This window comes from Phaenicophaeus curvirostris, chromosome 1 (genome assembly GCF_032191515.1).
Source record: "Phaenicophaeus curvirostris isolate KB17595 chromosome 1, BPBGC_Pcur_1.0, whole genome shotgun sequence".
NCBI classification, from domain to species: Eukaryota; Metazoa; Chordata; class Aves; order Cuculiformes; family Cuculidae; genus Phaenicophaeus; species Phaenicophaeus curvirostris.
Window position 1 is genome coordinate 103,926,452 of NC_091392.1, and position 26,874 is coordinate 103,953,325.

At 36.5% G+C, this 26,874-nt stretch overlaps 1 protein-coding gene across 16 annotated transcripts in view; it reads right to left on the reverse strand.

The window, feature by feature from the left end:
- ROBO2 (roundabout guidance receptor 2) overlaps positions 1–26,874 on the reverse strand; it is a 905,955-nt gene that overhangs the window by 21,220 nt on the left and 857,861 nt on the right. For 10 of the 16 annotated variants that reach the window (XM_069870289.1, XM_069870339.1, XM_069870284.1 and 7 more), the window contains 5 exons: positions 22,799–23,080; positions 22,303–22,428; positions 18,411–18,567; positions 12,239–12,499; positions 8,826–9,046 (listed from right to left, as the gene is read on the reverse strand). In XM_069870289.1, the coding sequence (XP_069726390.1) occupies positions 8,826–9,046; positions 12,239–12,499; positions 18,411–18,567; positions 22,303–22,428; positions 22,799–23,080 (1,047 nt within the window). The remainder of the gene's footprint in view (positions 1–8,825; positions 9,047–12,238; positions 12,500–18,410; positions 18,568–22,302; positions 22,429–22,798; positions 23,081–26,874) is intronic. The other 6 variants (XM_069870376.1, XM_069870314.1, XM_069870404.1 and 3 more) reach the window with 1 other exon arrangement.

The window sequence follows — 26,874 nt, forward strand, 5'->3', positions numbered from 1 at the left end:
CAGCATTCAAAAGCAGAGCAAATATATACTCATATTTAATATTAAGTCAGTCATTAAGCCAATGCTGGCCCCATGGTACCTTCTAGCTATGGATCACAACCACTGCAGAAAAAAGTGATAACAATGTTATAAAAATAAAGTCAGGAAACCAGATGCCAGAAAAGCCATGTGAAAGAAATATAGAAATCTCAATATAAATAAAATGTAAAGAGTAAAATACTAAATGAAGGATTCAGCTTGTTTGCACTTCATTTATATTTTCTTTTATTTTTTCCAATGCATAAAGCATCAATCAGCTACCCAACATGACAGTACAATATATTTTCAAAAGATATCATTTAGTTGAGTTTTTTTAAAAAAATATTGAAATTCTGTTTCCTTTGTGGCTTCAGCTGGAGTTAACGGTGTTCTGTACTTCTAAAAATCATGGGTAAAAGTCACAGGGTAATTCTGTACCATGAAGTGGAGTGGGAAACTTAGCTAGCACCAACTGCTTAGTTTTGCATCAGGAACAGGGCAGCCATGCTAATTAGTTACTACATCCAGCTGAGGTTCAGAGAGTTACAAGACTGCTTTTGGAATCTGAGCTATGTGGCATTCCATACTGCTGTGTAGGCGTAGTGTACTGTTCTTAGATAACATAGGCATCTATCCTGAAATACCTGAAATCTGCTTCTTAAAAACAGTAGCATGCATATGATGAAAAAAGTACCCACTGAATGCATAAGAATCTGCAGAGACATGAATTACAAAGAATATGAAGACACATGTGGAGTGGTACATCACATCCATGATTTAACCATTCAGTTAGCACAGGTGAGTTTATATAAATGTACATAAGATATGCAGCAGTGTAAGTCATGTTTTTCAAAAACTTTTTAACCCATGTCCAACAAATTGTGTTCAAAATTGTTAAGTAGTAAATCAATAATGATCTGCTTATTAGTACCAAATTGATAGGCTAAGTAACTAAGGGTGGCATCAAATATTAAAAATATCCTGCAAAAATAAGTCCTGAGTACAGTAAATGAATACTGGAATTTAAGCAGTACCATACTGTACCACAAAACCCAAGAACAATACATTATTTTGTGATGCTGCAGTGACCAAACCTTTTAATGTCAGCAAAGTGTCAGGCTATAATAAAGACTGTGCACTCCTAAGATAGAAGAAAAGAAACTGAAGAGATCTATGGAGGTCTGACAGGCAGAAAGTGTGTTAAGTGCAACAGAGAGTGACAGAGCTTGATTCTGCTTGCCAAGAGCACACATAAAATTGTTATTTTCCAAATAGATTCGACCTTATCCAGAAAGATGTGAGAAAGCCTAGATAACAGCAAGGGAAGGAAAAAACTGAACTTCCTCTGAGAGGACAGTTTCTGAATTAACAATCAAAGTGCAATAGGACATCACAGAGAATAGAGAGCAAAAAGGCTTAGCAACAGTTATTGATGATATATGAAAAGAGATACTACAGATAAAACACTTCATGAAGATGTAAGGAAATGAAATGCTATAGCTGAGGATGTTTTCAAAGAATTGCTTATTGACATATTCTGAAAAAGATGTAAGCACAAGCTAAATCGTAAAAATGTGACTAGACCTACAGATATCAAAGGATGATGCTGGGGTGCTAAAAATTTAACATGCATCTTGTTAGTTTCAGGGCCCAAGGGTGCTGTATAATACATACTACTCTCTACACAGAGACATATAAAAATGTATACTGTGCAGAATAGGTATGGCCTTCAGTATCATAGGCACAAGACTATGGGTGTTTTAAAGAAATTTAGGTTTGAATTTCCATTTGCTCATGTTGCTCAGTCCATTTGCTAACCAGTTGCACAAAATATGATACACGTCATAATCTGGATGGGATGTTTTCAGGGTTTCAGGGTATGTCTGAGAACAGCTGCTATTTTTCATCTGGTCTTTGAAGGACTGTTCTGAAGTTCATCCAGTCCAAAAAAAAAATCCATGATTTAAGTAAGAAATATACTAAAAATCTGCAAAAGCCCATAATGCTCTCTTCAATCTGTGTGCATGTATTTATCATTCTCCACACTCACAGACATGCCAGGTTCTCCTTACAAGAGCTAAATCTTAATTACCAGTAGCATGCTCTTACTAGACTGCCAATTTTTCAGGTTAACCCTATAAGAAAGCCCTGTTCCTGAACTCCTTTTATTTCCATAGAGTACACACACAATAGAAAGGCTAGGTAGAGTGCATTCTATCTGTGGATCGCTTCCCTCCAGCAGTTGTTTTAGGAGGGACTGTTTGCCCAGCTGGAAGACTAGGTCAATTCTTGTAGAGCTTTACCGGGACATCAACACAGTTGACAACAAAAGGAATCTATGACTCCACTGGACTTTTGCATCCAGGTCTTGGGTCTCCAACACAAGAGGGTCCAGAGGAGGGCCATGCAAATGATCGAGGGCTGGAACATGCTTCCTGTGAAGAAAGGCTGAAAGAGTTCAGCCTGGAAAAGGGAAGGGTCCAAGGAGATCTTATTTGCGGCCTTTCAGTATAAAAAGGGCCTGACAGGACTAGGGACCAATGTTTTAAACTGAAAGAGAGTAGGTTTGGATTAGATATAGGGAGGAACTTTTTTACAACGAGAATGGTGAGGCACTGGAACAGGTTGCCCAGAGAAATTGTGCATTCTCCATCACTGGAAGTGTTTCAAAAGTGAGGCTGGACAGGGCTTTGAGCAATCTGATCTAGTTCAAGATGTCCCTGCCCATGGTGGGGGGTGGTTTAGATGATCTTTAAAGCTCCTTTCCAAATCAAACCATTGTATGATTCAATGATTCCATGATACAACTGGATGCTGGAAGCAGAAGCAAAAATGCTGCAGTCAGTAAGATACCATGAAACACATACAGCACCCTCAGCTCTTTATGACCAGGTAGCTAATGGTGAAATATTAACATTATTTCTACTGGTTCCTGAGCTATTCAGTTTCCCTGCATAAACAACCTCCTCCCCAACTAAAACTTGCAGCACTAAAACCTGAGTTTGTTTAGTCCTTCAGAGGTGCAGATATTGCCCAGAAGGCATGGGAGTGCTGGAGCCCAGCTGAGACACCTCAGGCCACCATGCAGCTGTGTTAACACAGCACACAGGGTAACTGCCTGTTTAAAGGCATCCACTAGCCTCTTGTTTTCCAAATCAGATGCACATTTGTTTCTTTCTGAATAAAGGCAGAATAAGAGATGCTGACGTCCCTTTCAGATCAACTGTGCATTTTGAAATGGAATGAAACAGGCTTTTATTGCCTCTTTTACATGCAGCTCACTATGTGTTTTCCAAGAGCACATTTGAGTTTTTACGCTTTCTGGCAACTGTAAATTTTGCTCTTGCTGACAGCAGCAGTAAATGCGTTATGCGGAACAAAATCAACTCTGTGAAAAGTTGAACTCTGTTTTCTTGCACCATAAAATATCTCTTGGTGCTAATGCAAACAGAAAGCTTCTTTTGCTCTCAGGGAAAGGTGAAGGGAATAGAGGTGCTAACTTCTTGTAGGCTGTATGCTACTGCTTTTAGTGGCATTTTGCAAGCAATAAAATTGCTATTTTTCTTTGTAAAGTGTACTCTCGTTTTATCTTGAAAAAAATGAAAAATATAACGCATTTGTGAAGTAAAAGTTGCCCACAACAAACCTAACACTTTTGAAAATTCCATTAGCTACTTTTCTGTACTCACCAAACTCCATGTGCATGCTTAAAGCTAACAAATGATGTCACTGGGACTTGTACGTTTATGCTTATGTGCTCTCCTTCATAAAACCCTGAAGCATATGCTGACATGAAATCCCTGATGGAACAGAGCTAGACTGCTTATGTTTGTGAAGTATGGATGAAGTCCTTGCTACTTTGGCTGAAATCAGTTATAGAATTCCTCTAGTCTTTTTACAGGAGAAAGACGTTACCCACTTTGGGTGTATCTGACTATTGTCATGATTACAAAGAAAGAATGTCCACTAATTTTGGTGAAAGTGAAGGAATAAAAGGGGCGACAGTCATTGTAACATTAAAATAAGAAAGAATAATGGAAGGTGCTGAATGCAGACTAAAAATATGATCACACTTCAAAAATCAGGCCTAGTCTTATACTTTGTATTATACTTCTCCATAAATACGCCAAATATGTAAACGTACACACCTGAAATGAACTCCTAACTTTTAAAATTTTTAAAACTCCATGCATACATATTTGGCACTTCACAGGTCCAATCATAATTGATGACCTCCATAAATGTTTAATAAAAAATTACTTTATGCCACTTAGCCAAATTTGTTTGTGTTTGCATTTTCAGTCTTTCTAGATTTTTTGGTTTCCATATTGCTGAAAGGCAGAAAAAAATCTCAAATTTATTCAAGCTGTTAGAAAAGAAATGCACACAGAACATTAGGTAGTTGCTCAAATGTTGCTGAGCAGTAAAATACTATGATAAAGTGGCATCTTGCTGTGTCTCTATTACTTCTTCAGCACTAAAATTAATTTATGATCAGTCATCAATTCATTTACATGTCGTTTTATGCTAAATCCATCCTTGCTGATGAATGCATATCCCTAGATCCATTAAGCTAGAGTAAAGTCTGTGCTTTATAATATGACCCTGCTAATTGTTGCATTACCATTTTTATGAGATAGAAAAAGTAGCAGTTTTCTATTTTCTGAGCACATATTTAGTCCGTGAAACACATACGTCTTATTAAATGCAATCTGTCTAACTGCTTATAGAATTTTTTGCAATAGGTATCCCTAAGCAAATCAATATAAATATTGAACTGTCTCATGCTAAAATATGGCTCATGAAACTGATTTTGTGTAATTTTTAAGAATTATTCCATTTGTGGTCAGACACAATGAATGGACAACTTCTACACACAGACAAGTGATCAGCGATTCTTTTACTCAAGATCAAAACATGCCAAATAGGGGCTTTTCTTCCTTGCTGAGCATACAGCCCATGCAGATATTTTTAAAATTTCAGATTTATATAATTCTATTGAAAAAAAACAACCACAAACCCCAACTTCGTTACCCATTTGCAGTGCTAATTTTTACAAAAATATCTCTCTGCTTCTATCAGTTTGTGTTAGAGAAAAAAAGGACTTGTTCTAACTTCTGTGCTAGTTAATGAGTGTATCTCCTCTCAGTTGAAATGCACTAGGACTGTAGATACAACAGCTCTTACTACCATCTTCACTGATATAGCTGAGTGAAGATAAGGAGAGAGCAAAGAAAACTCCCAAAAAATAACACCTGGATATGACAAAATCAAGTGATGCTCTTCGTGATTTCAGTGAGAAGCAAATTAATTTCTTATGCAGTCATCATATGCAATTATTTGTCTATTAAAGCACAATTATATAGCAGGCTGTTTGCGACCATTCATGGTATAACTCTGCACAATTCATTTTAAAGGCAAACATTAAACACAAGAAAACAAAAAACCCCATACTTCAATGTGTCTCTGAAAGCAAAAATAACCCTTAATTATTGTAAACTGAAAGTCAAGTGAGCAGAAATTTTACAGATATTTTTCAAGTATTTATTTTTCTTTTTTTTTTAATCAGAATCAGTAACTCTGTATCCTAACAAGTCATGCTGGGAACAAAGCAAAATTTGTCTTTTATTTCATATTCTGTTCCACAAATGTTCAAATCTAAACCTCCCTCCCTGAGCTTCCTTTGCAATATCTGGAAAATGTTAAGATATGGTTACTGTGCAATTCTCCTTTCTTTTCAATTTATTATACATGTCAACATTATGTCTCTGCCACCTGTAAAGAGAAAAGCTTAATAGCACAGATTAAATCCTTGTCTTCAATCTTCATTTAGCTGTAACTAAAACTCCAGGGCCTGGAAAATAACCTGACTTTTAAACACTTTAAAGGAGTAACACTGTAGTTTCAGAGGAATTTAATAGTTTGAGCTTGAGTTACACAGCACCAGTGTTTCCCTTCAGAGAATCTCACATTCAGCGCTGGATGAAAACTTCAGTCTCAGCTCAGCCATGAACAGCAAAGTACCATTTCACTCTGAGACTAGGCATCTTCAAGTCATTGTTGAGGTACACTAACATTACACAGTGAGGAAACTCATCCTGCTTACTGTACAGCACCTTATTCTGAGGAAGTCTGAACCAAGGGATGTCAATTTAGTTTTCTCACAAACATCACAGGACATACTTCAAAATTTACTGAAATATTGCTTCTTCCAGGTCAGTTCTCATTCGCCTCCTTTTTTTTAATACAATTATTAAAGAAGTGAAAATGTAGTATATAAATTCCTAGGAAAATGCTGGTTTAAGTCACTAAAAGCCCCATGAAAAGAAGGAGCTAATATCTTCTCAGTGCAACAAAAAACAATTTTGTTGTTCTACAGTATTCTAAAAGCAATCCAATTAAGGAATGGGAAACAGCTTAGAAACAATAAATGCAATTTGTTATGTATCCTTCTCAAAACCAGTAAACACAGGATGGAAGAGTTAACAGAAACAGTTGCACAAAAATTAAAGTTCTCTTTTGAGACAATTCCCTCGAATATAATAAGCAATTTTCTTCCACCCCTAGAAAAAAAGCAAGCTCAAAATAAGCCCTCAGAAAATTGAGGTTTTGCTTATCTAGTAACAAGAAAAACAGAAACAGTCTTGCTATTGGAGGAGTTTGCTATTTTGCAGATCATTTAGACTGACACTCTCTGTCAATTTTTGTAAAGCTATAGTTCCCTAATTGTTTTAAGTCCATCTAAGTGTTGGCTGTAAGCTATAGAGGTAGCTTGCCATTTCGTTTTCCTTTCAGCTGAACATTCCCTGAAGTGCCAGCAAACACCTTGCTGTGCAGTGAACCAAATCAAGGAACAGATTCAGCTACTAATTAAAAAAGAAAAGTAAAAAGCCGAAGAAAAACTTCAATTTTTTTGCTGGATGAGGCCACATCAAGATAGTGGTAGAAATGAGTGGGAATGCATTCAGATCACCTTAAGCACGTTCCCAGTCTACGTTCCCAGGTTCTGCCCAATGTCTTCCAAAAAAATACACCAGGAATTATTTAACACACCAATAATCATACATTTAATTCTCCAATAATTAAACAAGATTTATAAATGTTATAACAAGCTTGAACGTTATTCATAAAATGAAAAAAAAATTGTAATAAGCACAGAAATCTATGAATCAGAGCAAAAATGCAGCTATTCCTTTCTTTGCGCTGGGTAGGGAGGTCCAAAGTATTAGGTGAAGATGCAAATATGAAAAACATTCATTTTCTCATTTACACATATATCAACACTGACATAATAATATATACCAAATGGAAAATATATAGCAACCTGTTTATTTATATATTTCTGTATTACCAGTGCAAACCCCTTACTGCATTCCTAATAGAAAATCTTCTGAGCCATTAGCGAGATATGCAAAAATATGCAGAATTATAGCCTGAAGGAGATTACACTAGAAATTCAAGTGAAGTAACTTAACATACTCATGCACTAATAAATTAACCTTCTCAACACAGGGATTTAAACTTTAACTCTACGGCCTTCAGTTGAAACTAGATTTTAAATCGTAGCAGCAGAGATACCATTCTTAAATCTTAATTAGCTAGGCAAGCAGTCTGATCCTAAGGTGAAGGAAAACCAGGAAATTGGGATTAAGTTCCTCACTATTAAATTAAACCAGGAAAAAGGAAGAAAATTATAGTTATTGATGTTCTATCACTGTCACATTCCTGCAGTGTTTTCAGACTAGTAACGTTTAAGTAAGGGTGCAAAATCCTCGGAATTTTAATGTTCCAGAACAATGAGATAAAATGCAGCAGCACTGTGGTAGTAAGTTGTACTGAGCAAGTGTCCCTCAAGGTACAACTAACAATCAGTGTTTTTCTGATGAGATCAAAGACTGAAGAGGTGCCCGCTAGTTTTTATGAGCTGTGAACACTACATACATTTGGGTCTTCTGTACAGCTGTGTATTATTGATACAGCATATTATATAGATGCCCAAGCTGAACCTACAGGAAAATAAACTGATGCTTACAAAAAGTACATGCTACACATATAGAAGCTATATATTTTTAAAAAAACCCATCTTTCACTGTCTACATTTCATGAACAGTGGTTTTATTTATTCAGATTCTGTGAACTAGTTTAGCATACATGCCTTTCTATGTCTCCTTTGGTGATCCCTATTGTAACTTTCCAAGGCAAGCAAAGAGTGAGAAGCAGTGAAGGAAGGAGTGTCACAATAATTAAATATTTTCACTGAAAGGGAATAATTACTAAATTCAGCAATTACAAAGTAAGTTAAAAATATTCATTTCATTGTCCTACCTAAATACTCTATTTATTCTAAAAATATGTTATGCTGATCTAACTAAACTTATTGTGAAGCCTTGTAAATTTCCTGTGTGCATCTGTGAGAGCATTTACCTAGCAGAATATCCAAAAGTGCTTTAACATAACATTTTGATGCTGCTCCTGATTTATGAAATATATATTCCTAAGCTGAGGTCTTCCTCCTCCTTTTTATGTAACTGACTTGCTTCTCCAGTAGAGAGAACATTTCATGAAAGCCAGAATATAATTGAGTTTTCTTTCAAGTCTTTAACGCCTTTTAAAATTCATGAATTTTCTTATCATTTTGCAGCAAAGCAAAGTATTTTCAAATCCTTATTTAACTTTAGTGTTTAATATTAACACATTTTAAATGTTACAGGAATAGAGTGGAATAAATTTTCACTTACAGTGTTTGACTGATGATATATTTTACTGTTAGGAACAAGTTGGCATCACTGTTAACTGTGTATGTTTACCTGTCACAGAGCTGTCTAGATTGTCCATACTGGAGCCTGGAGTATGCTCTAGACCTCTTAGCGGCCTACTGATTTCTACAGTTTCTTCTTCAATATCATCCTCATCATCATCCTCATCATCATCTGGAACATCTGTTTCCAAGTCTGAAATAAGGTTTCCAGACACATATCCTAGAGGTGGAACTGGAGCCTGAGGAGGTTGTGTATTGCTTTGGATGTGCCTACACAAAGAAACAGAAAAACATCATAAGAATGTATGAGACTTTGCGCCGCATGTTCAATAGAAAATAAGCCTTTCAATAAATTCTGAAGCAGATTTACAAAATGTGCTTGTTAGGTCAGAATCCAGAAAAGTAATTTCTGTTATTCACCATACCTCCTAATAATGGAGTACCCATGCGCTTTCCAGTCTTAAATGTACTTCCCCTGTAAGATGGGGAAGGTCAAGATTGTCCTTTAACAGATGGGGAACAGTGTCCATGGAGGTTATGTGAATCAGGTAGGAAGTCCATGGAAAAGCATAATTCTGAATCACAACCTAGTTTATAAGTGTCACACCCAATATTCCACCTTGAAAATCAGGTGTTAAGCCAAAATTAAATTTCAGTTCCTCTGCTTAAACAGACTCAGTGCTCTTAAGCAGAACTCACCCTAAAGAGAAGGAAATGACCAGTAGGATAGAAGAAATTTTCAAGTCCAATGAACCCATTGTCAGCAAGGTCTTTTTAATTTGCTTTATTCTAGGTAGTTTAAGTGACTTAATTGCAGCAATACTAGGGCTCGCATGTGTGAAATTACTGCATGGAGCAATCAATTAGACAAAGAAAAACAAAGATAAAAAAACCTCACAGGACAGCTAAATGTCCAAAGGCCAGCACATCACTTGAAGTTTTATTTGTATGGTCTCCAAAAGTTTAGAGAGGAAAAGAACAACCATCAGCTTTCAACGCATCACTACGGGTACACAACAAGACGTGTCAGGTGGCTCAGAAATAACTGGCCTTAGCATAAGAGCATGTACCACACTTGAAATTGCTAACTTAGACATGTGGGAATCCTTGGGCAGCTATTCATGAGCTGTGACCTGATTTGAATTGGCAGCGCTCTGGATGGGATCCAGGATTCTGCTTGGACACCAGCACAACAGAAAAAAATTACAGCTGCCTGTTTGCTTACCTAGCTCTAATGTACTTTTGATGAATGTTCTGTGCTGTATTATTGCCTACACTTGATAAGTGCAGTAATCTCTTTTATTCAAAGAGGTTTTTTTCATAATGTAAATATATGGGAGCTGAGAATGTCATGGTATACGTTATGTACTATTGGAATCTCTCTGCACCTTGGTGCAAGTTTTGAATTATTGCTTATTCTGAAGCTTGTTAGCAGAGCAAATGCTTCTATTCTGATTTACACCCTTCTTCTGATTAGCTGTTTTTGAATATTTTTCTGCTTGGACACCAGGTTCTCAGCTATGCAGTGTTCAAAACACTGAGCTAAAGGGCACTACCGTCTAACTAACCCTCAATAAACAGCATGATTATCTCCCAATCAAGCAAAATATTTAAGTGTATGCTTAATGTTAAGCATATGATAGAACAATTGAAGTCAGTTTCTCATGTACTTGTAGTTAAGCATATACTTAAGTGATTTTCTGGATCAAGGCCATAACGATTATGTACTTTTCCAGTAACCTCTAATGTGCTTTTTCTTAAATTTCTAGTTGGCTGGTCTCTATATTTCTCTTTTGCTACTCTTAGAGTAACTTCTCTGACAGGTCTCATTTTGTTGTTTTGTTTTCCCCTCTCTACACCTGACAAGTTAATGCTGTGGAAGGAAAACTAAGAAATTTTCCTTCCCACTTAAAACAGTGGAGGACTTTCCACTGACTTTTAACAGCATTTGGTGAACAGCACAGTATGTGTCCAGTCAAACAATATCAAAGCATTAAACAATTCCCTATCACAACTACTGCAAAACTCACTTAAATTTGCAAGCCTCAGTATTTACCCTGATACCTTCTATAAGGTCCTAGTATGAAAATAATACTATGTCCTCAATATTTTTTTCAGAGTCTCAGTCTCCATGACTGCGACCTTACACAAGAGTGATGCTAAAATCTATATTTTCCTAAGCACATTAAGAAAGCTCCCAATCAATTTTAATTTCCCCAAAAAGGGAGCAAGACCTTTCCTGTCAGCTTCAAGAGGATTTGCCATAGCATCCTTCTATGTTATCTACTCCCAGACTGGCACCCATGGTTTGTAGGGCATAGAAAGGGTAACAGCTGCAAAATACATCAGTGACTGCACAGACAGGGTCTGCATCTGTGTGCTGGCTCAGAAGTCAGCTACCTTCAATAGGCCAGGTCTAGCTGCTGCCTGGGATTTGGGGCTGTCCCACAGCCAGGCTGGGGTCCACGCTTGGCAGCATGAAACTGCAGCAGGACCACAGTACCCTGTTGATTGAGTGCAGATTGCAGACAAGCCTCGAGGCTTCAATGGTGTCCAGGGAAAACAGCTGGCTTTGATTTGGCACAGCCTGCCTACCTGCCTGATCTATTTATGGTAGCTCAAGCTGAATAACTTTGTGGCTTTATTTACCAGTGAAGAAAGGCTGCTCCTCTGCTGGCAGCATGCCATTCAGTAACTAGCTCTGCTCTTCTCCTCTGAGATTCATGTGCTTTGTCTGGATAGAAAAGTTGTAAAAGGACAACTGCTGCTTAGGGAACATCCAGAAAGCAACTGACCTTCACTATATCCCCAACCTGGTGCAGTTGACAAGTTCTTTTTCAGTCCCTGAAGAGATTGCTTCTGTTTGTTTTGAAGGGGAAATGTTACTGTGGTATTTGCTTGTTCTCCCTTTAAATAAGTGTAAAGCATTCTAAAACACTAGATCCATTTTGTAAATACAAACAACTTCCTTCTTGCTATTTCTGAGGTTTTTCCTATGAATCAGAAATTTTCATGGTATTTCAAACTACAGTCAGAGATGCAAATGCTTGATTCTCACGTGACACATAGTAAAAGCTGCTACCATGCTATTTCAAGTGACTAACATTGCTTGTAATCAGGAATTTAGAATCTCAATATTTTTGAAAATCCTAAAAAATTCACATTTTTGCTAGACTGAAAAGAGAGTATTCTGAGCTATATAAAAGTTGGCAGCAGGTAGCTGTTAACTACTTAGTTGAATACATGTAAAACTTCACAGGAATATTATTTTTATGTGGTTTTTTAACCAAGGTTTAACATATTACCAAGCATTATGGTTTAAAAAGCACTTACTAATGTTTAAGGCCTTTACTGAAAATTACTGAAATGTTGTTGAACACAACTGATATTTATGGCATCAAAGAATAAATTATTATTATGCTTCCATTTCTCACACTGCCGGTGCCCCCTTCAAACATTTACCATGTTTGCTTTGCTATATCAAACTGGTAAGCCCTAGTCAACTCATCAAGGTGGGCTTGAAGCATTGGCTGCATCTCCTCTCGTGGAGAAGGAGTGAGGGTTGCAGTTGACTGTTGCCCAAAGGAGATCGCAGGTGATGATGCTACTCCTCTGACAGGAGGTGTGGGAACACGATCATCATCTTCTTCAAGCTCATCCTCCATGCCCTGATGTAGGTAGGTCTGAACTGGCAAAGGTGGACACCAACCATCACTGTCATATCTAAAATAAAAACCAAGCAAATTTAGTATATATCAAATCTCATCTCTGACATGCAGTAGGAGGTATACAGGATTTTGCTACAGTTCAAACTCTTGGAAGCCATGTGTGCTCTAACATTTATTGAAAATAGGGACATAATTGCTTAAATTCTCCCACAACTGCTTTTTTCCCCTTACGACTTTTAAGCAACTTGAACAAGTATACAACAACAACAACAAAAAAATCCATTATCTCATTTGTCAGTGGTGATTAGACAATATTACACCGCAATCCACAACAAAAAAGAATGAACTCACTTCCTGGAGAACACATGAGGATTGACCTAGACATGAAAATAGTAGCATTACTAAAAGGCAGAGTGAGCTTTACATAGTCGCACTTATGCACTTCCTTACTCCTATCCTCCCATTTATTTGTCTATATATGCACTACTTGTTTTTATTTTGTAACTTAAATAAAAAACTACACTCTCCATGTTGCATATAGGTATCAACTATGATGAATAATACATTCATGCCACAGCAGCACTGACCCTAAGCATATGTTACGTCACAGTACCAGCTGATAAGATACATTAGTATACACATTGACACCTTTGCCAGCACACCACCTCCTAGGCAATCTTTGTGGAGACTTACCTAGACAGTGCTAAATTTCTGAATGCTTTCAACACACCTGCCCAAAGTAAATGAAAAGATTAACAACTACCGATATTCTTCAATACCAATCTTTTCTATCTTCACATATAAGAGATACTCAGAAACGGTTTTGTGGTTCAATTTTTAGTCCTATACCAAAGGTGTAAGAGGTGATGCTACATCTGATCAGGGCTAGAAACAGAAGATTTATTTTCTATTACTACTTCTTATGCAAGCTCTGTGAACAACTCAGTCCTTTTCTGTCTCTGTCTTCATGACCAGACCTGTCAATTAGTGTTGTATTACAGTACCATCACAGGACCCTGTCCTTTGGAGATACCAGCATCATTTAAGACATGTAAGTCCTAGTGACTGTGCATTATCCCCTCAGAGTAATTTCCTAATCTGAACACAACTACAGTTGTGCACAGCTCTGCTGACTATCACACCACTCAAATCTCAACACTGTCTACTCTTCCCATCTTCAAAACTTTCAGTCAGTCGGCTATCCCTTGAGCATCTGCAGACATTTCTTCTTAACTCCCAGTGTATTTCACAATACCTCAGGATAGACAGCTCTTTTCAAAAGGTAACCAGACAACCAAAAACTCTCACAGCTCCTTCACTGTCTAACCATCTCACATTCTTAAGGCCATTCCCCAAGAATCATCTAAGTCACTTTCTCTTTCTTCCATCTTCAAGGACTGCTGCTGACAAGGCACACCTATTTTTTTTTTTTCTGCAATGCAGGCAGAAATAATGCATTGTGTTACACAGTTAGTTTCTCAAACTGGTTTAAAAATAGCGTTTTAGGGCTTCGGATTTTGGAAGGAAGGAATTACCAATTTCACAGATTAAAATGAATCACTGCCAGTTTTCTCAGCAGTGAAGTTGGGTTACAAAAAGGCTGGGCACACTAAGACAGAGAAGTTTCAAAACCTGTACTATGAAGAAAACATTTACTTTAAGCAAAACACAAAGATTTTTAAAATTAACTAAATTACATTTTTCTTATTTAAAGTCTGTAGACTGTATTTAAAAGTACAGATGCCAGACAGCTCAAACATCCTGACATAATCATCCAAAAGTCTAAGGAAGGTATAGCTTGTGATTAAGTCTGCTACCAATCTAAATCTATATCTAGATACAACCATATATAGATACACAAACACATGTACATGTATAGAGGTAGGAATTAGTGCTGCATCTTAACACTTGTCATTTGGGAACTCCAACACTTGGCATTTAGGAACTTTTGAGTGATTGATCACTATGATTTTCCTAACACAGATACTTAAAAAAACCCTGGGATGATACATATTCAATTCCTTATGAGACAATTAAGATATGACTAGCTCTAATTTGTCTTTCCTTGCAATATTCACTCATGACATTGCCACCCAAGGTTGAAGGGACCATCTTAACTCATGCTACTAAAAATAGACAGTGCAACAGCTCTGCACTTACTTTTCCTCTCTTAACCTCATGCTTTGGTATACTAGTTTCTTCTTTAAAAAGGACAGGGCAGAAAGATACTCCCTAGTGACTTTTCAGTAATGCATAAATGAGCTCTAGATGTGCTTGTCTTTTGACCATACTTGCTTCAAATCCCCAAATGTTTAGCTTGACAGTAAAAAGATTTCTTAATAAAAAAGATTTCTTAGTAAAAAGATTCTGTACAAGCACCATAACTTTACCTAGATTTTGTTTGAAATGGAAAGGAACCTAAGCCTAAAGTTCAGGACATTGAGATTCAAGAAATCAGGTACAAAAGCCTTTGTTGTCATAATGTAAGATGTGTGAAAAGGCACCAGTTCTAAACTGCATTTAAAAAAAAAAAAATCTGCCAGAAAAAAGCTAGCAAAGATAACAGACTACATAGTAACTACACCTCCCATAAATGATAATTACCAAAACTTATGGGACTAGTATAGTGAATATTGGTCACATCCATGTTCTTTTTGATTTTCTAGGTAAATACAACTTGGTGAAAATGCAGCATCTTCAAGTACTTCTTATTAAAATTGAAGCACCTTAACCTAGGGAACTCAAATTGAATTTCAAGATCATTGTATCCCTAATAAGTTCTGGTTAACAAATATGACTCTCTATGTTTCTAGCAATTTTTATTCTATAGAAAGAACATTTATTCTATAATAATATTTGCTGGTAAAAAAGCTTGGTTCATTACAGTGATAATTTTTTTTCTTTAAAAAATAAGCTGATAGGTAAGGGGAACATTTTATAACAATTCTGTTTCATTACACACACTTCTGCAACAAAGAAAGCTTTCTTCTCTAGGCCTTGCCAGAAAGGATTTTTTCATGTAAAAGCTATTATCTTCTTTACTATTTTTCAAAAGACAGAAATTGGCTATCGACACGTAGCAGCTAGTATTCCATTTTAAGGTGTAATCAATAGTTAGAAATTAAAATAAACCATGATAGCAGTATGAAGACTGCCTTTACTGTGGTCATCTCAAGATCACACATATTTTTTGTGAAAAAATGTAACTAGATATTAGTGAATAATTAATAAGCAGCTCCTTACTGTTAAGTTTATTAGATAAAATGAAGCAAAAGCGTTTTCTCTGGAAAGGGTGGGAAAGAGTACCTCCTTAATTGGGAACTACTACAGGAAAAGAGGAACTTCAAAGACTCTGTGGAGTATACAAGAGAAAAATAAGGAAGACAACAGGGAACGAGCACAGAGTTTGTAGAAGATCACAGAAAAGGGGAAAGTTTCACGGGAAAGAGCTTGTTGGGAAAACAACAGTTTAAACAGACTTTCTGCATGGGTTAAATAGGAATTTAAGACATTCCAAAAGCTACCACATTATATAAAATGACTGCTTGGATTAACGTGCACCTTTCCTTATATGTGTTGCAGTTCATGGAAAAAGAGGTGAATGCAAACCTCAGTTATTCTGTGGAGAAAATAGTAGAGAGAATTAAGAGTGACTTTTTCTTTTTCTTCCTTATATATGATAAAGTTAGGTGACTTTTTTTTTCCACTTGCTGCCATTGTGGATTTTCTTTTACAATTTATAAGCCAATAGGCCACTAGTGTTAATTTCTAGTAAGCAAGAAAGTGTGAAAATTGCTTAGCTTATTTGGAATACTCATGCCAACGAAACTAACACTTGAATTAAAGAGTTATAGGAAGACATGCAGTGAGAAATAAATTACTGTTTAGATGCCAACTTCCTTGTTTTATGACTCTAAATGTTCACCTTTCGTATCACTTTGTGAGTACTTTAATAACATCTTTAGTTTTTCAGACTGGAAGCTAATCTTTCAACTACAATTCACAATATAATTTCATCTGTGTATAATTAATTGTAAAATTCAAACACATTGAACTTGTCATACATATTATACATCAAAACAAATCAAGAAAAACAAAACAGTTTAAAAAATTTGCTTTCTTTTTTTTTACCCAATATGTCAATAATAAAGGCAACATAAGGAACTCAGTCTATGATTCATTTCTTTTTAGCACATTGAAAACCAGGGAAGCAGGATCAGCTTCTGAATACAGAATAACCATTAGTATTGGATACATCCTCAGGAAGTACAGGCATTGCAGATTCACTGGGTTTAGCGAAGTTGGTTACAAAATACTGTAGCTCAAAACTAATACTCTAATCTTCAAATTTTTTTTTGTGTTTGGTAAAATGCATATTAGAAGGTCTTGTTACAATCACTATTAATGATATATTGCAAAAAAAACCAGAGAAGAGTGATTCAAAAGATAATCAGAGGAAAAACTAAGCCAGAATTGTTGGGAACCTGGAAGGCTGGTGATTATCTTATCCTTAAATAATCAGTGTTGTCTTCATGACCAACAATATTCTTTCCAGCTAAATAACAGATACTTTATGCAACTGAGGAGTCAAGCCCTGTGTCACAAGGAATTTCTTCCAAGGTTTTTCCATTTACCTTTTATGCTATTTCATTGTCCTGAAAGAAAGCCCAAGTTGTTTGCCTTCTATAGCATAATTATTTTAGACAACTTGCTGCACATGTGTTTTCAGGATATAAACTGATAAAGACAAATACTATATGGTGAAACTATTTTAAATTTATTTTAGCTTTTTAGAACAAAATACAGAACATAACAATTATATGCACTTTTTGCCTTAAGATTTCAACACCTACAGTCAGTAAGGTTATTAATTTTCCCTTACATTTGCTTTGAAATTCTAACTCTAATACAGCCTGAATAGATCTTCATTTTAAAAGGAAATCCACTGACTTACACAGTTAGTTATTATTAATTTTAAGAGTTGAAGGACTTGGTATAAACTCAAATATTAATATTTAATTCTTCTAATTTTCATTATAAAAGTAGTGATGATCAATTAATGCTAACAAAAGAGATAACATTTGAAATATTTTTATTCAATAAAGCTATTACAATGATTCTTAAAACATATGTTTCATCCTTAGAAAATATTGATTAATCCATGTATTTAAACAGGCAGAAATTTGTCCCTGACAGAATAACGATTATCAAAGGCTCCAACAGAGTTAACCACAGTAAACTCTTGTTATATATGTTATGATTTCCTCCAGAGTTTGATAACCTGTTATCTCATATCATTTCACTTTAGAAAAAGCATTCCATAACTGTTCTCCGTGCAGGAAAAATTTCTTAGTGCTTTTTGTGAGTTTTGTGTCATTGTCCTTTAATCTATTCAAAAATAAATGTACAGTTCCAGAAACTCAAAAGTTGTTTAAATAATAACAAAAACACTTATCAGTAGCATGCCTTCCTCAATTGTGAAATTTCTTCTAAAAGCTGATGAGAAGATTATTATCCACTGGTCGATCTTCTAAAATTAATCCAATTTGGTCTGGGGGTGTTTGTTCTGTTGGCTTTAATATTTTTAAACATCAAAGCAGTGGAAAAAAATATAAGGAGTCAGATTATGTCATTGTTACTCATTCTGAGTCCCATCATCTGCAAGAAGTCCCAACAGAATTCAATTAAGCTACGTGTGAAGCGAGATGCTTCTCAGCATGAGTATGCAGAGAAACCCTACATGATGATGAAGCAAGGTCACTTTTATTTCCATCTTCAGTTACTATCAAGGGAAGCTATTCAAATACTCCTCTTCCATAGCCTTGAATAAGTCTATAGGATAAAGGCATTCTCTCTTTTTTAAAAAAAACCAAAACAGGATAATACTGTCACTTAGTATTTTCTTTTAAAAAAGCCTCATTTCTGCAAACCCAGATTTTTCTTCAAAAGAAAAAGGAAAAAATTACCCTGCTTCTTGCTGATCCACCCCATAGTGTTCCAGCTCTGTGCCTGGAAGTGGCTGCACAGGAGGGGGTGGGAGGGGAATACTGGCCCAGTTTGAACCATTATTTTTCTGGGGCTTGGCAGTACTTTTGTTTTTCTTCTTTTTCCCTCCTTTGCCACCTGCAAATCCAAAAAGAAAAATAAAATGTTAGAGATATAATATGGGGAAAAAAAGCTAGCTATTTACATTTCTTTGAAATAATTCTAATTCCAGATGGCATGCCCCAAAAAAGAAGATGTATTTATATCTCAGCACAATCAGCATCAACGTGCTAATGCTGCTATAAGGTTATAAGTAATAATGGAATGAAATTGAAAAATATTCTGAGTGATTGCTGAAAATCACTTCTTTTAAAACTCCATACATTTGCACCACAGTAGTGCACAACCAAGGAATGATATGTTTGGCTGTGTCATAAATGTATTTACTGGTTGACTCATGTCTGATTTATGACTTCTTGAATTCATTGTTAGATTAAAAATATAACAGACTGTAGCAAATTATTTCAAATGTCAGAATCAGATGTGCTTACAGCACTATTTGACATAATCTCTTTCTTTGAAAACAGAGGTTAAGGACACAACCTAAAAAAAAATGTCATTAGACTCAATCTCTTCCAGTCAGAATGACAAATTTAAATTGTTGAAACAAAAAGAAATAGGGGTTTGCTGATAGGAATTTAGAAAGTTCCATTTTTAAAAATATCAGGCAGGGTGGCACGGTGTGCGCTGGCAGGCACCACACTCTTCACCATAGCTCTAGCTTACAGCATAGAGACATCCAGAAGGAGGTGCAATTCTATCAATAGAAACAAGCACATGCCACAGGATTTTGAGAACCAGTGGCTTTCTTCCGTTATCTCCAAATGTCAGTTGGACTAAAATAGGAATGAACAGAGAGAGAAGAAACAGGATGAATCTCTGACTCAGAAGTAGCCAAGGCTTCTCTTTTCACCTCCTGTTGTGGCTGCTAGAGACAAGCAACAAGTCCAGCAAGGTTTCTAATCAGTCTGGCTGGCAGCATGTTGCAAACAAGACTTTGCTTTCCACTACTCAATTCCTTACTTGTCTTAGAGTATTTATAGTAAGTCCAGCCAAGATCTTGTCATTCACTATGTGCAAACTGAGCTGATATTCCATCTATTTGGATGCGAGACAGGCTCTTCCCTTCTTTAGTAGCCTGGCAGAGAAGAAGCCTTTCTCGAAAAGGAAAAGAATATTTTGATAAACAGAAAAGAAGCCCCAGTGATGGCAGCAGCGGAGGAACAAATACATGAAGCTTCTGGAAGGAAAATGAAACTTTCAAAGTACAGGCATAGCAGAAAGCAGAGTTAGAAGGAGGATCACAGAACAGTACAAAGGAAGTATGCTAATTCCAATTTGTGGGACATGGGGGAATTCTTGAAAAGTCAGCAGAAGTAGGAGCCAACAAGAGCTAAGGCAGGAGGTGCTGCTATGGGAGGATAGCACATGCATATCAGCGTGCATATGACTGTGTGTTGCAAGGGGGCTTAAACAAGGAGTACTCATGGAAGAGAAATGTGGAGAACTTCAGTTTAGAGATTAGTTGAGGTGGAGAGGGAGATTATGGAAGTGTATTATCTTGGTAATCTTAGAAGACTGCTAAAATGGAGGCGGAATGTATGAGATGGAAGTATGAAGTTAATTGAGTTTGGGGTGTTTTGGAGAGGAAGGTCAAAGTCAATGGGACTATTAGAAAGAGGGGGGCAGAAAGCTGAGGAACTGTTTTAAATGAAGAAAGAAAAGAAAGGAACTCCAAGGTCTTTATCTGTACGGAAAGCAGTCTACACCATAGAGTTGGGACAGGAGATTTCTCTTCTGTCTCCACGGGCAGAGTTACTCCACTATCAGACTAGTGGAACAGAGCTCTAACACATGATGTGTGTTTGAAAACTGTTGCACAGAAGCCTTGTTTCCACATAGCAATGATGCTTGGTGTTTCAATGTCTCCTCACACTGAAATTCAATTGTACTGTTTAAATTTCTAGATTAATTAGGTCCTGGAAAAAGAATTTGCCAATAGGCTGATAATCATAGCACTGACATAAGCTGAGAGCTCTGCAAAGAACAGCCAAAAATTTCTCTGCCTCACAAAGTAGTTGAGTTTTTAGCTTTTCTCCATTACACAGTGGGATAGGATTTCTCATTATATTCATTTGAGAGAGACAGAAACTTAGTCAGAATAATAAGCAGTACATAAAGTACTGACCAAGGAAGCGAGTGAACAAGTCCCTGCTCACCCTAATAGGGACTAGGTAATCAAAGCTGGTCTCTGACTCCAGTGTTGCTCTAATCATTCGACTATTTGAAGGTCTCCCCCAGTATCTCATGTATTACAGACGTAATTAGCCTATATTAAAGACATAATTAGTGGCCAAGGGAGAGTAAAATACTGACTCTTCAGTCCAATAGTTTGACACTCATCTGAGCATCCAGGTGTGAGCTGCCTTGATCACAACAGGAGTGCCCTGGACATGGAAAGACTGGCTAACCTAAAGTTTTTGTGTGTCATCAGAAATTGTACTTCAAACCGAGAAACACTATACAAAATATGTTTCATTTGAAATATTTGTTAGAAGTCCAGCTTTTTATGAACTGCTATTTTCCAATGAAACTTTTTATTTTCTGAGAAAGGCAGCTGTAGCTGTCAACACATCTAAAGTGTGATATTGCCGTCTGATAACTGGCACATATGTATCTCAGCATATCAATTTCTGCATTTTCATGCAGCCAGAGGAGCCAGCTGATTTTCTAAGCTACTTACCAATACATCTCACATACAAGGAACAAGAACTTTTCTTGAAGAATTGTATGAACTTAGCTCCCAGACACCTCTCTGTCAATACCATAAGCCTGTTTTTCTGTCTCACTCAAATCAGCTAATACTCCCCATGGGAACACAGACTTGCAAACACATTTGAGCGATGTGTACTTGAGTTATGGGTCAATGATTATAGGCTTCTAATCTCAACATTCAATTTGAATAGTCATTTTAATTGACTTAAAGAAGCCGCTTTTAGGGTTGATCTGTCACTTTTACAATTGTTCCAACTTATAGTGGAAATTCAAAAGGCTATGGATATAGTATAAATTTGAAATTGAAGTCCCTTCCGCTCACTCATCTGTTGGTTAACTGAAATAGCAGACTTTCATTTTAATTGCAGGCTTTTCAGATTTTGTATTGAAAAAAAAAATGACATAACATAAGCAACACGTAAGCAAAATTAAAGAAATCAAGATAAAGGTGTGTTTACATAACCACATATACTATAACCATTTTCATCCAGTGAAAATGTGTCATGTTTCTTGTATAACATGCAGCACACACATAAAATTTACATTCTGTTTGAATGTAGACTTGGCACAAATTTTTAAACCCCAGGCATCTTGCAGGGCCCTACATTTATTTCTGAACTGCTTGACTGAAAAACAGTATCTAGAAAGAGCCCGTGGGAGTGGGGAATCTGTTGAAAACTCAACAAAAGTATTAATCTCATAAGGTTCAGTATGGGGAGACCTATAAATTGAGGATTGGTGTGGAAATACATTTGCTCTATGAACTGTGCTGTCAGGGAATTTGTGTTACAAGGCAAGGTTTGCAATTGCATCAACAAGCATTGGTTGGGAGGATTCTCCAATTATATCCAGAGAGGTTTTACAAAAGGCATTTTGGTATTTTTAGTAGAGACCAATATGACACTATTCGCTAATGTTCCAATGGGCCAGCACCCTCATACCTATCCACAAAGTGCACCTGGGAGATTTTCTTCCTCCCTGGCAAGCTGATCACCAACACCCCTTTGTCCCTCACCCACCCACAGAGATGGAACCAACCTGAGAGGCTGCCACTCCTTTCAGAGCTGTTGTGGGAGCTGGTGGTGCTGAAATCCTGTGACTGGTTGTGTGGCAATCTATTAGCCAATCCCTCAGCCACGCGGTAGTCAGGGATGTAAAGCAAGGCTAAGGGTTAAAGGGCAAAGGTCACAGTGGCATCGTGTGATTAGTTGACAGCACAAGCACATGCAACACATGCAGTTAGCAAGTCAGCAGCAGATGTGGCAGAGCAGCAATTCTTAGCTTTTTTTTTTTTTTAATGTATATCTATCCTAGTCTAATGGAAGGCACCTGGCTTGGTGACTAGCACAAGACAAAGGATTAAAAGCACTGAACAATGTTTTGCAGTTGTGTGAGGTTCAGCACACATACAAAGTATGTAAGCATTAGTTACAGTGAATATGAACAGTGTCTCACATACTAAAGAGATTTTTCTAATTCATGCTGATGATACAGTATAAAGTCAAGGACTCTGGAAAATAAGAGCTGCCATTACCATTGTTGCCTTTGCCTTGGTCTGGGAGAGAGTAACCAAATCCCATCAGGTCATTTTTTTGCTGAATTGAACTTTTCCACTGAGGATCCGGTAAGTCGACAGCCAGCTCATGGATGCTGTTGGAATGCAGTATCTGGGTGGTGGCATACGGCGTGGCTTGCGTTATTTGGCTGGAACTGTTGTAACTAGTTTTTGTGGTGAAGTCAATGCTGCTGTAAATGGCTCCATCAGAAAGCATGGTAGCGGTTTTATCTCCTTGCCCTGGCACCGGGGGCAGCACATCTGTGGTGAACATAGGGGAATGAAACAAATCATTGATGCACAGGAAGCCTCAAAGTATCAAGGTTTAGGATGAAAAATAAATGTGTCATTTTGCACGTTTGCATTTCAGCTGAGACAGGCCCATGAGCCAATGAAGGGAAGATGATGTACAACTATCACCAAGCTATCAGCATCTGTGACAGGCCTACCACTCGTCCTTCACATCTCACTGCCTAAAACCATCTTTTTTTTTTTTTTATCCTCTCCATACCTTCAACTGTGAAACTAAAGTTTAGAACATTTCTCTACTGAAGAATGTTTTCAATCGTTCACTCTATGTCAGAACCAATGAAACTGTCTGGGCTTCAGGGAAATGATGAAAGGAACGAATCTACAAATCACAGCAGAAACTTTCCCAGCGAATATGTAGCAAAATTTTTAAAGGACACCAAAGCTCTCAAAGTAATTTTTTAAGAGCATCACTTTGACTTTCTTGAGTTTTATGCTTTAGCTTATATAATTTTCCTTTTGACGTTAGCTAGTACATTTCTCCTTCTCAACAAAAGAAAAACCTGACAAAATCAAGTTGTTCCTGATATGTGAAAGAAAATATGGTGTTCTGAAGGGTGTTAATAATTAACAATTATTAACAGTGACTAGTCTCTTAAAATGGCAAAACAGTGTTGACAATGGAGAACAATTTCTTCAAGTACTCCAGTACATTTACCTGCAAAACAGTACAGTATATTTAACTAAACATCTGTTGAATTTTCTACATCTTTTTGAATCCTATCACATACTGCAATTTGTATCTTCAGTCAGTTAGACTGGCAATCTCTTTCCTTGCTAAACATTGTAGAGACCTTTGCTGGTAGAATACTAGATTTAGAAGCTGAGACTACTGAATTGTGAAGAACCTAATGCTGATTGGCATGATGTTCCAAGGAGAATCACAGTAAAACAAATAACCTGCTCTCTCAGAGGTCAGTATATCAAATGCTACTATTTCTAGAATTTATGTAGACTCTGAAAAGTTTAATCCATTCTGGAATTCACTTGTTAGAAAAATGCTTTATTTATATGTCATTGGCTTGGTATAGCCAGAAGGTAGACATGGATTCCAACCGTTAGATTGTACTTGAGATAAAGTGCATTCCTACACCGAGGATGTTCAGATCCCATTCTAGGTATCACAGACATTTCTACACCCCAAAAGAGAAAAGATGATTTTTGCACTTACACAAGGGTTTAGGCTTAGTTCCAGATTCAGATATGGTGTTTGTGCAGCCTCAGGAAATGAAGTTGTTATCTCACTGTCTTAAGGCTTTTCCAGTAACGAGATATGATACCATGCTATTTTGGGGTTTGTTCGGGCTTTTTTTGTTTGTTTTGTTGTTGTTTTTTTTTTTTCCTGGGATGAACATTTAGACCACAGAACTATTTTCTACTGTATTCATGTGTGCTACAGTGAATATTTTAATATGAATGCTAATGACATCTGCAGTCTCAGGGCAGCAACGTAATATTAACAATAAACATGGCAATAACAAGTGCTCAGTAGAGAGACTGCAGAAACAGAGATTAAATTTGGGTCTATTAGTACGATCTGGTTTTGTAGACAACAACAACAGGGAAATATGCACAATCAAGTATTTAAAATGCCTTTATTATATTAACTTACATCTGCAGATAAATTGTAAGTGCAAAAAAATTACAATTAAGAAAAACTAAAGGTAATATTTCAACATCAGGTTATTGATATCTATCTGCACATATCCAATGCGCTTTCTAGGGGCAGTATAGAAACACAAAAGTGTCTATGTGCCAACACAGCATGAGATGTGAGACAAGCAGAGCTCTATCTTTCTCACGTTTCATCCACGATGTGATGATTTTTCCTTTCAACAATTGGTTTCATCAAAGTATAATGGATTGACGTTTAGTACATAAATTCTGTTGTTGATGTATAATATAAACTAACTCCAGCTCAACCTGTATGTGTTGGATTTGCAGACTCAAGAAGCAAAAACTAGCAAAATGCTCATCTCTCAAATATTCAGACATACATCTATAATTTAGAGCACATTTCTGGCAACTGAAGAGGTATCATCTCTATGTAGTAATTTTAAAATGGAGAACTATACATTTGCCCACACTTGAAAGAAAAGTTGCATAGCTTCCCACCAGCCAAAAATTTTTAGTCATCCTTACTAATAAGCTGAGGTTCTCCAAACATTCTGCGAATTTTCAGCACAACCACAGATTACTTTTTTTATGTATGCACTAAGCACTCAAAGAGCTATTAAAGTGTTACTTTACAAAGTGCCATAATCACCTAGTAAAAATCAAGTGTGATATTCCCACCAAGTTGTCCTAGCAAAGAAATCCACACCGTAGATTTCAAACCAAAGATGAATACACGTTTCACACTGCGTGCTTTCCCAAAAATTCTCCAAAATCCAACTTGTTCTGTAATTTTTCAGAAACAGTGATGAAGTACATCCTGAGGAAAGCTCCCTCTTACTGCCTCAGGAGACACAGTACAATTTTGTGGTCTTATGCAACTTCAAACCTAACCTGCTCCCAACACAGCCTTGCTCTCAAATGCCTATCTAGGACATAACATGAATTTCAGTCTTAAAGGTAATTCCTGCCTCAGCTTGTGAGTTTTCAAAGTGATTGATTTCCACCTTACTGTTTTCAAAATTCTTACAGACCTTTTGTATTATCATAGACCTTTTACCAAGTAGAAGAGACCAAAATTCTATCTATACAGTTAATTCATGTTAGAAGACATGCGACTTCTAATCCATCTTTAATGTAGAATCATTCAAATTCAGCTGCTGAAGCAGACAGGGATAAAGTGGTCTCAAAGAAACCAGAATACAAGTGTGAGCTCAACTGTAAGGAACATGCTGAAATTCCAAATATAACTGTTGCATCTCTTGGACAAATTTGGACCTACGCCTCATCCACATTGAAGCCAAAAGCTTTAAAAGCTTCCAATTCCAGTCTTCTAAAGCCAAATGTTAAAAGAAAATGGTAATTTTTCTGTATTATGTGAGCTTGTGGAAAGATGGAAAAGTACCGAAGGATTTTATTTCCAAGATATTCACAACAAAGAAGCTGGCAGATATTCAATTGCATTTATAAATATAATCAAAAGTTTTGCTTACTTTATAATATTTCTCTAAGGCGAGTTTTCAATCACTTTTATATGGATAATAAATGTAGAGTGTTTTGTTGTAATTCGAAGTCACAGTAGTAAAACCACAGGCAAATTTTGCATGGGAACATATAGCCTGATGTTAGGGGTGGTTTTCAGAAGCAGATTCTGGTGCAGCACAAAACTGAATTTTTTTCACGTTTATCATTTTGATAGTTTTATAGGTTTATTTGCATTTTAATGTATTTTTTACATATAAAGTTGTCTTGATTTTTGTTTACTTGTTTAGGTCTTAAAAATATTTATATACTCATTTGCATTAGGAATTCTTGTTCTGAGCACCACTATGCAGAGCTAGCTGTATGACTCACAGAAACCAAGGAAGCGACAGAAACACGTGAATGTTCCTATGACTTCTAAAAATCCCAATCACACATCCTAAAATTCCCATTTGAGTAAAAGATTTAAAAGAAAACAATCCCTGTAAAGATACATCACCATAATTATAAATCATTACTTCATCTCCTCAAAGGGCCTCCGTCAATTCAAAATGGAAATGAAACCCCACAAAATCTAAATAGTTCTTTTTTTTTATGTATTCTTTCCATCAATAAGAGCAAAAGTTTCTGAAGACTTTTGCGTCTTCTTC